General features: G+C 45.0%; 1 protein-coding gene across 1 annotated transcript in view; it reads left to right on the top strand.

The window, feature by feature from the left end:
- Positions 1–7,004, top strand: part of pamr1b (peptidase domain containing associated with muscle regeneration 1b) — a gene marked incomplete at its 5' end in the record, with an annotated part of 34,580 nt that extends 27,576 nt beyond the window's left edge. The window contains 6 exons of the mRNA XM_083654731.1: positions 3–45; positions 1,030–1,206; positions 1,987–2,053; positions 3,388–3,617; positions 4,090–4,454; positions 5,380–7,004. Of these exons, the coding sequence (XP_083510857.1) occupies positions 3–45; positions 1,030–1,206; positions 1,987–2,053; positions 3,388–3,617; positions 4,090–4,454; positions 5,380–5,946 (1,449 nt within the window). The 3' untranslated portion in view covers positions 5,947–7,004. The remainder of the gene's footprint in view (positions 1–2; positions 46–1,029; positions 1,207–1,986; positions 2,054–3,387; positions 3,618–4,089; positions 4,455–5,379) is intronic.
- Between the last annotated feature and the right edge of the window lie 4,139 nt (positions 7,005–11,143).

Here is an 11,143-nt window from a genome sequence, read left to right as displayed (position 1 = left end):
AGGAGGAAAAGGAAAAGGAGAAAGAAGGCAACCAAAGTGTCACCGGTAAGCAACTCATTGAGCCATCGCAACGAGTTTGGTCGCGTCTTAGCTTAGCTTACATTAGCTTTAGGGAAGGTAGCTCCCGCTATTGGGATTTCACTCACATACCACTTTATTCACCTATAGACGGGTTTCTTGTATACAAACATTAGTGGGTGCGTGCGCGCGCGCAGGGACAGAGGATGACGAGAAACGCATCGCGCAGGGACAGAGGATGACGAGAAACGCATCGCGCAGGGACAGAGGATGACGAGATACACATCGCGCAGTGACAGAGGATGACGAGGAACGCATCGAGCTGATCGCCCATTGGTTCAACACAGGTGCATCACAAACCCACAGTGAAGTGTAGAAACTTAAATTTTATATCTATTCCAAGCTGTCACTCTACATTTGACATAAATACCACCTGTAATGCCTACATTAACAATAAAATAAGTAATCTGAAGGGCTGGGTCATTTGAGCAGTTTGTGTGGGTGGCGCTAATGCATGTTTTAATTTGTTTACAAACCGCCGTTAAATTGTAGAAGACGAAAAGCAGCAGTGAGTGTGCTGCGGGGGTGTTCGACTTGTTGACGCCTCACCTGGCTGCGCTCGGCTGCTCTCGTCTGCTTTCCAGGCGAGGCGGCAGTCAACTCAAACGAGTGTGTGGAGCATACATGTGTAATGTGTGGAGCAGCTTTCTACCCCGGCGATGCGCGCGCATCTATGTGAAACCCGTCTATACGTTTTGTCAACCATCCTGAGGGAGTGGCACTGACTCAACCTGTTCTCAACTCAGTCTCAGTATAACCAAGAAGCACCACCCAGTGGATTAATCTGTTACTGCAACCAAACAATGTTCCAAAAGCATAGTAGGCATATTTGCAACTGTCACACCATAGTGAGCATACACAGACATATTGTGAAATTGTGCAGTTAAATGTACAGCGTATGACCTTTTCCTTGGCCTCCAACTTATCCCACTCTCTGTTCCCCTCATCCAGACAAGAGCTGTCCACCTCTGCCTCGTCTCTACCACGGCTATCAGCGGCTGGTGCCGGGCGTGGAGCCTCAGACAGCGGAGTTTCTCTGTAACCACTCCTACGCCCTCAGCGGTGACGCCCACCGCACTTGCCAACCAGATGGTACCTGGAGTGGCAAACAGCCCCTCTGTGCAAGAGGTACTGCAATCTGCTTTTGTTTATACTGTATCTAATTTAATGCCTGTCTAACTGGGACTGTAAATTATGTAAATTCCCTGCACATTAATGCCTATTTAACTTAGCCTGTAAATTTCATGTACATTCAATGTAAACTCTTATTTAACTCTGACTGTAAATTCATGTAAATCCACTGCCTATTTAACGTCTATTTAACTCAGTCTGTAAATCTCATGTAAATCCAACGTAAATTCATATTTATCATCCACAGAACACTTCACCACTCATCTACATATTGTATATATTTACTCGATTTGATTGCACTTGCAACTTTGCGATTGTCTTTAGTTATCTTCCTACGTCTTATCTCTGTATATTGATGTGACCGGCGACCGCTACGCTGCATACAGACACTAAGACAAATTCCTTGTATGTAACTTGCATACTGTGGCAATAAAAGTGATTCTGATTCTCATTTACATTTGTTTAATTCATTGTTGGTAGGTGGGGTGCTGTCTGTACTTGTTAGTCGGTCCGGTTGTTTCCCATATTTGCTTCTTAAAGGGTGTAAGTTTGTGGGAATTTGTACAGTGTTCTGCCGATCCAGACATACTGTACAGTAGAATGTAAAGCACTTTTGTCAGTTTAGTCAGCATGCCACCCGCAGCCTGTGCATCGGCTTCGGCTCTATTCAAATCACAGCAGCTGGCTCACAGCAGGTGTTAGCTGGCTCACAGCAGGTGTTAGCTGGCTCACAGCAGGTGTTAATGATATTTTTGGGGTGTGTGTGTCTATTTGCAGCATGTCGGGAGCCCAAAGTGTCAGAGCTGGTTAGACAGAGAGTCCTTCCACCCCAGGCCCCGTCCAGGTACGTTCAACAACATACGATTCAATATTACATTCCACGATAAACATCATTGTTCACATTAAAAGCCTGACATACATAGCATATCATTACATACTGGCTAATGTTCTGAAGCTATAAACATACATCACCAGCACACTTTTATATAAGCCAGACTTAAAGGGGCACTTCACCAAAAAAATTAAGATTTTATTTGGCACATGATCTCACACATATCCGAAAACTTTAAACCGTTCTGCATTCATTCACTTTGACATTTATTCAGAGTTGACTTGAGTTAAGTTGATTACAAGACTTGTAATTAATACAATGCAATGATTCCGTATCTTCTGCTGACATCACTGGTGCTCAACTTAACTCAAGTCAACTTTCAATAACTGTCAAATGAATGTCTGCACATCTGTTTACAGTTTCTGGATATGTGTGCAAGGACGTAATTTATGGGGGGACACAGGGGACATGCCCCCCCCCCACTTTTTCAGACCGCAGTATTGGATTGCACTTTTTTCAACTCCTCGAACGACATGACTCTCTCTCAGAGGCTGTAGTGGGGCCATTCTTAAGGCTAGAGTGAAGATACTGATGTCATATGAAACTAGAAGACCTAAGGCATCCATTGGTGCCAACCATTTCATGCTACCTTGTCGGGAAGGGGTCCAGATCCAGATTTAGGCTGACATTTTGCAGAGGGAAAAACCGCCATGGCCATTTTAAAAGTCCTTTCACGATATCTGAATGAGAATGGGTTCTATGGGTTCCCATAAGTCTCCCCTTTACATACATGCCCACTTTATGCTAATGCCATGCAGTTTCTTGCATGCAGTATATGTGCTATTTCTGCCTATTATATTTGAATATTTCTGCATACTGGGGTCCCTAAACAGTCTTGGAATTGCATAATTTGGGTATGACTGGAAAGCTGAGATTATTGTGGATTCAATGAGCCCATTTGTATTCATGTGTGATGATGTTACTCCCCATAGTAGCCATTTTATTGTAGTGAGACCATTTTTGAAACTTGACCTCACTGTATAAAATGACCTATTGTGACCTCTAGGATAATCACAGCCTCATGAAACTAGAGACCTAGGGCACTCACTGGATGTATGGCTTTCCTAGGGTTATCCTATAAATGTTACAAATAAATATTATTCTATAGATTATAGAATGAATGGGGACATGTTAAAATTATGGGAAGAAGAAAACACATGGTCATTAAAGCCCTTTTGAGAATTTGGGCCTGTACTAATAGTGTCCCTGACCCCCCCCACACCTTTTAAATCAAGATTGCGTCCCTGTGTATGCATAGTATACCCATGACCTCTTCTCCCCCCCAGGAAGACCCCTGTGCACAAGCTCTACTCCTCCGCGGTGGGCCGACAATTCCAGTCCGACGGTCCCACTAAAGGCCCCCCAGTGTTCTCCCAGCTGCCCCAGGGCTTCCACCACCTGTACACGCACATCGAGTATGAGTGTGCTTCTCCCTTCTACCAACACTCGGGCAGTGCTCGCCGTACTTGCTTGAAGACTGGGAAGTGGAGCGGGCGTCATGTCTCCTGTTCACCTGGTGAGGGCAGCAGATGACCACTAGCTATTGTCTGACCACAGGAAACAAGCACTAGTACTTGTAATGCACTCACACAGTAGGCAAACACACTTTCCTGATGATGTCATCAGAAATGCAGGAGAAATGCTCATAAATATCTGAATCTTGGGGAAATGGAAAAACCGGCTTTGCCACTTCCTGATCTGAAACTACACATGGGTGAGCATTGGAATAGGCAGGAAGTGGCAAAGCCGTTTTTTTCCATTTTCCCAAATTTAAGCTGTTTATGAGCATTTAAAAGGCCATCACACAATAAAATCCAACATACATACATACATACATACATACTCCAAAGCTGTTTATTAGCATGTTTGCTATTTTCGGCAAGTCTGCACAGAGTTGTCCCCGGGTATGGACAAGTGTTTTAGAATTTCCACTGTCTCCCTCCCTTCAACCGTTGTCTCTCTCTCTGTCCTCTCCTCCTGTTTGGCAGTGTGTGGGAAGCATCCGAGCTTTGACCCGGAGAGAATGGCAGAGGCTCACTGGCCTTGGCTGGCAGCCATCTACCGCCGCACCACCAATGGTGCCGGGACCAAGGTGACCAAGGGCAAAGCATACGGCCAGGCAGAGTCCCTGAAGAAGGGTGGAGGAGGGGGAACTGGCGTCCACGAGCAGGCTTCCGACTGGCAGCTGGTGTGCAGCGGGGCCCTGGTGAACCAGAGGAGTGTAGTGGCGGCGGCGCACTGTGTGACCCAGCTGGGCAAGCTGTACCCTCTGGATGCAGCTAAGATCAAGGTGGTGGTGGGGAAGCAGTACCGTGATGACCGCCTGGAATCCAAAGGCCTTCAACACCTCAGGGTAAGATATCAATGAGTGATGATGAACCTAGTTCAATGATTGGTCAAATGTATCCCATGCAAATTCCATACTGCACACCCCGTGCATATGGAGATACCGTATTTGCTGATTAGGTACAAAGTAATTGCAGTGGCTTCCCGTGCATTACTGATCAGTTTGCTGCTGGATTTCTCCTTTCAATAATTAGCTTTATTCATCCTCATTCACTCATTCACTTTCTGTTGATTGCTTTTATTTTTACTAGCCGCGTGTTCTCACCGCGCGCGCGCGTGTGCGTGTCATGGCAAAATGTGGCCCTGGAGACACCTACAGTATAGTAGCGTGAACTACCACAGACAGGGTTTTGGGTACTTTGCCAGTCGAATGTAGTCTCTCAAGCCAGTCTATCTCTTCCACAATATTCAAATATGCTCTAGAGATAGTCGGCACTTCAGCCCGTTAAAATTGGGCCAAATTTGTCATCTTCCAAAGAAGTCTGATAGTGTTCGACCAATCACGACACATGTAAACAAAACCGAAAGAGGTGATTGGAGAAATTAGCGGATATTCCGCCTTGAGCGGATGTCCCACCTAACATCCGTTTGGACCAACTTTCTCCTATGTGAAGTACAGAGGGGTAGGCGAAAGCATTTGCAAATTGCGGGAGCCAACCAACGCATCTATTTTAAGAGACTAAGGTGAATAAGTCTGTCTGTCTGTCTGTCTGTCTGTTTGTGTGTCTGTTTGTCTGGTGTCTGTCTGTTTGTTTGTTTGTTTGTTTGTTTGTGTGTCTGTCTGTTTGTCCATCTGTCTGAGTCACCGTGATAGCATCAAAACTGTGCAAATGAAAATGAAGGCCGAATTCGAAAATGAGGTTGCCAGCAAATTCATTCAACTCATTTATTTCTAAATCTTTTTAATAAAGTCCCTCTCTGTCACCTTTTAGGTGGCCTCCATTGCAGTCCACCCAAACTACGACCCCCTGATTCTCGACTCGGACCTGGCTGTGATCAAGCTGCTGGACAAAGCGCGGATTGGGGAGCGAGTCCTGCCCGTCTGCCTCCCGGACGTCCAGGGGGGAGAGGTGGTCTCCAGGCGAGGGCTTGTGACGGGCTGGTCCCCTCTCCCTGACGCAGATTTGGGGGCCGATGAGCAGGCGAGAGTTGGGGCCGTGCACCTGGCTGACGTGGTGCCATGCGAGCAGCAGTACGCCCGTAACGGCGTGCCCGTCAGTGTTACAGACAATATGCTGTGCGGCAGCCAGAAGCCGGACTATGGCCCGTCTAACATCTGTCCCTCTGACACCGGGGGTATCCTCATCCTCCCTGCCCTCAGCACAGAGCAGGAGCCCTCTTTCAGCTTTACAGAGGGGCGGGGGGAGAGCAAGGGCCTCTGGACACTCCTGGGACTAGTGAGCTTCGGCTATGACCAGGGAGAGTGTAACCCAGACCTCTACACAGTGTACACATATGTAGCCAACTTCAAACATTGGATAGAGAGCAATATGAAATAGAAACCCTACTGTCTGACTCACCCTGTGTTCCTGTTATTGCCTTGATACTGTACCCTGATGCCTTATTACTGTCCACTTCCTTCTCCAGCTTTCAGTCCATACTCGGTTCTCTCACGCCGCATTTCGACTGCATAGTATCGCCTCTACCCTACTCTACTCGCTTCTGGTAGTACCTGTTGGTTTTCCACCGCAAACAGTACCCCTTCAAATGTGCCAACCGCCAAAGCTGGTCGTCATAGCGACGCCGCATGAAAATGCCATGCTGTGAAACTGTGTACAAGGAGATAGCCTCAGAAGCTGCCTGTTATAGCAAACCCTACTTGTCCATATGGAACTTTTACCTGGTTATGAAAGACTGATGCCTCTATATGACCTACATGAGCAAATGAGACCATCAGCGAGGAGATTGGCTCTTTCTATATGCAGTAGTTATTGTAAATGCCTGGAGACAGTGGGAGGAGGCTCATGTTCAGGCCGGGCTCAGTGAAGCCCTGCTCGGCCTGCCACGGCTCGGCCGGCCGGCCCGCTGAGGACCGGGAGGAGGCTCTGAGTTCAGGCCGAGCATTTCATGTTTCTCAAAAACAACTGAAAACAGCCGTCTGTTGAGGCTGAGCAAGGAGATCCATTTGATTTCAGAAGAGGCTGAAGGCAGCAAGACAAAAGGAGAACCGGCTTTACTGTCCTCTCGTCTCTTTTTCTCCTCTTTGTCCTGGACTTTTTCCTCATGCACAAGGGGAGTTTTCTTGCAAAAAGCAGAAGCAACACTGGACAGCACAGCACAGTGGTCTATAGGGTGTGGTGGGCATCGACCTTTCATCAGAAGACTTAAGCATTCAGGTCTTTCAACCTGGGCTTACAGTTGAAAATGAGCAGGAAACCTTTCTATCCCATCTCCCTCTGAGTAACAGTGGATTGCATTGTACTCATTGGTATGTATATATGATGTAATGTACGGAATTATTCTATTCTATTCATATGACGCAACAGATGTACATATTGTATTGAAGGAAAGAAAAAAAACATGGTGTTTTTAATTAAAGAAAATGTGTGTGTGTGTGAGTGTAAAGACTGAGGTGTGTTAATTATTCGTCATATTGTGCAGCTCTGTGGGCAGTCAGCTGGCTGTTGAGATGTGGAAGAGCAAACTGACGCTGGCTGTGGAAATGAAGCACATGATTGGCCTGTGCTGTGGTGCAAATGAATCCAGGTCAGGGCAGCACACACTTTCACCATTTTCACGGCGATAAACTGAGCACATTATTCACAGATCAATTCCCTCTTCTGCACACAAATTAAATCAATTACTTCCATTTTGACCCTCCTCCATTATTCACAATTGGGTTTACACAGATTGCAGCTTCTATAGACCTCCACAAGGGGGCAATAAATAAACAGTATTATGAGGCTTTCAGGAGCACCTCCAAGGGAAATACAGTGCTGTGCTCCGACACCAGGCAGTATGGTATAAGTCCCACAGCCAACCATTTGTTATTTTCTTCACATAGTAACAATAACTATAACGATGCATTGTTGCTCAAGCATTCACAATACAGCGACATCTGTGAAAAGACCCTCAGCAAACAAAGCATCGCTGCAGCAAGCTTCCAAATGTTCCCGCCCCCTATCATTTGATTGGTTGATTTCTTTTTATTGGTTATCGTCTCTGCATCCAAAAACTCGCTCTGACATAAAACCAAAAGCCATAATTAACTATAATTATTGCTTTAATCGGTTTTGTAGTCATTGCTATAGTGGGGCCACAGATAGGCATGCTATTTACTCAGATTTTTTATATAGCTATATATACAGTATATCTTCATAGTTATCGTTCTAAGTCACATGTGAATTAAATATTTTGATCAGAGATTCTGTTTGTTACCAGTTTTTGGAGTTTTTAAAGTTCAGCTTAGTTTCACTCACTTCAACTAAAAATAGCCCCCCCTCCCTCCCGCACTCCAGCACCTAAAGGAAATGATGGTGCAGTTGTTTCCATAAAGAGGCTACAGTGAGTAGCCTAGTAGGGCTAAGCTCAAGCTTTCAGCCAGTGGTAACGAACAATCATTCACTCTCCCTCATGACAAATGATCTATGTTCTTTAAAAATCATGATACAATTATTCACCATCAAAAACAAGTTATATTTTAATGTGATTCCTGTGTTGCAGATACGGCGTGATTATTGTAAATAGAAATGAAAAGAGGTAATGTAGCCTCATCTGATATAAAACAACACATATAATCAACATTCATTACAAGAATGTTTCAAATTCGAAACATATTTCCCTCCCATTAATTATATAATTGCTGAGGCTAAAAGCAGAATGTCTGGCGAGAAAAGGTCTGGTTTTAATATCAAGGGTGAAGCATAATGATAGACTGAACGTTGCTGCAGTGAGGTTAGAGGACACACGATCATGGGACCAAGTGAAAGCATCAAGCTTGTATTGATGTACTGTATTTGAATTGAAGCGTTTACAGTATATACTATATAGACCTGCTCCACAGCATCCTTGTTGTTGTGGCTTTGAGGTTACAGAGAGGTGACACAGGGTCATGGAAGTAGTTTGTGGACAAAGTATTTCAGGGCGATTTCTTGAATGCCTGCCATATTGGGTCACCATCACTAGTTGATCTTCAAGTCAGTTTGGTACTCTTGCTCTGAAACGTTCTCTAGGCTTGACAAAGAATTAGAAGGATAATGCCCATTCCTTTCCTTGAACCCCCACTGCATTGGTAGAGGCAACCAGTCTTTTTTAGAAAAGGATATCCAGCCATTTAAAATGTTTTATTAATAAATAAATTCAAATGTTGCCGGACTGGAAAACTGATATATCCCCCCCAACCCCCCATAGGAACAACCTTTATAAGTCTTTCTGTCATCCTTTCTTCAATTTACCGGAATTGAATTGAAGAGCTTAGTTTAGTCCCAAGCTTCCCAGAGGAGAATTCTGTCCTCTTCGTCTGGGAGAAGGCCTGTTCTCAGGCCCTGGTTAGCTCATAGGGCATCATCAATAGGGAAATGGGCAACACTTGACCAAAACCTGACAGGCCTGGGAATGAAGATCTAACCCTCAGTAAAGTACCTGGACAATAATGAGAAAACGCTACCATGAGAGCTCCATAGCTGATACTGGAGAGGCGGAGGGGCAAAATACTTAACACCACCCTTACACAAAATGTCTAATTCCCAGTCCAGTTTCCCAAACAGTTAGGCTGGCAGGTCCTATAGTTCTCACAGTCATGCATGCCTTTTAAAACAGTGTGATCTGATGACAAGATGCATTATTTTGGATCTGCATGCAGCTCCCGTTGGTGGTCTAGTTCAACATGATTATAAGCAGTGAGATCTCCCTGCCCTGAGGACATTTGACTGCATCCATCGAGACTTCATTTACATTTAAGCTTGCAGGTGTTTTCTGATGTTGCTGCCCTGTCCTTACATCTATCCCCCATTTTGCAACCATTTCCACCCCCACCCCTCTTCTGCAGCCCCATCTACCCTGTGAAATAAAGCTTAAGGCACCAAGGAGAGCAGGGCTATTACCGTATTCATGTTATTACCTGGCATTATTGATCTATATAAAATAGGGGCACTGCCATTCGCGTACACACGCCTAAACAAAGACAGCACACGCACATGTGGACGCACAAAACACAATGCATTTTTGCTGTGTATGTACAACTCTGCTTGTGGTTTCATTCCTGTGAGTCATGTGACTGAGTTGCACAGGGAGAGGTGGCACTGTGATTTATTACAGCTCTGATTATTTTACTCTTACAGCGATTGCAGAAAGCTTGGAATGAATTATGGTTCTACATAGTGTGAGAAGTGAGAAGTCAAACAATGACACTCTGTTGAATTGCTGTGGTCACCATTCAAACCTTTCCACGACCAACCACTACCAATATCCCAAAGATAAAAGGCTTTAGGCAGTGTTCAATATTACGTTAACCCCATCCCCCAAGGCAGCTCCCCTCCTCCCTGGGGCATGTGCATGGACGTGCCAGCTTTATTACCCTCCAACATCACAGTGACAACCTCGTAGGTTCTCTGATTGCTCCTCAGAGGCCATTACTGCACTGCCCTAAGCCTATTAGGCCCAGGGTTAATGTACCTTTCATTACTGGGCCAGGTGGACAAATTATGCATGTAGCCTTAGACCACAGGATCTTCCTGACACAGCCTATATAAACGCTTTACATCATGACCAAATATTAAAACAAAATCTTCAGAAATTTGAAAAATAATGTACATCAACCATTAAACATGATACTACTGAAAGGATCCTCAGGCAAACTATTATTAGGTATGAATTAAGCAAGATTACACGAGAGGGTGTGCTTTACCGTCGTTATAGACCCTTTTCACTGGGGCCATTTTGTGTCGAAAAGGCAGAATAAACACAGGTGCAAGCAAAACAGTAATGAGGGTTTCCAAATCCCAATCATGGAAGTCGGAAACCCTCATTAGTGTTTTGCTTGCGCCTGTGTTTACCCTGCCTTTTCGACACAAAATGGCCCCCGTGAGAAGGGTCTATTGGCACGACAGTGATGTGGCAGGACCGAGGTGCAGCCGAGGTCCGTATGCGTCACTGAAGTGCCAATAACGACGTTAAAGAACACCCTCGAGTGTAATGCGATTATGCAACCGTTACCAACAAAATACAAAATATGATGTAAAGGTGTTCATATTTTGGGGCAATTTGCTCTCAAAATAACAAACTTTTTGCTTAATTTCCATTTCCAATAGACAAGAAATAGTCCCCGTTGAGTCAGCCAGGCTGAGCCAGCCGACTTGATAGGCTGCCACACCTGTAAACACATTAACTCAGCTGCTGCGGCTTCCTTCCACACAGGTGCAGTTAATGTGATGAGAGGCTAATAGAGAGCCGCAGGAATGAGTCCAGAAAACATCAATGCTAACACTTCCGGGTTCTTCTTCTTTTTGGGGACTACGGATGGAAATTAGCCTCGTGCCATGTGCAACGTGTTCGAGCCTCGTGCTCGAGTCTCGTGCTAAATCCGTCAATTTTTACACTCTGATTATGTTCTTTGTGTCCATTAATTTTGCACTGTCCCGTCTAAATAAACAAATCAACTGTCAACTGTCAACTTCACTGTTTTTGCTTATGGGATTTTTGAATGGGTTTTTGGCGCGATGCTTCAAATGAGGTCTGTGGTTAACGCAAGCTTATTCA

Source organism: Poromitra crassiceps, assembly GCF_964638095.1.
Source record: "Poromitra crassiceps genome assembly, chromosome: 18".
NCBI classification, from domain to species: Eukaryota; Metazoa; Chordata; class Actinopteri; order Beryciformes; family Melamphaidae; genus Poromitra; species Poromitra crassiceps.
Note: the sequence above shows the minus strand (reverse complement) of the source record. Positions and strands in the feature narration are given on the sequence as shown.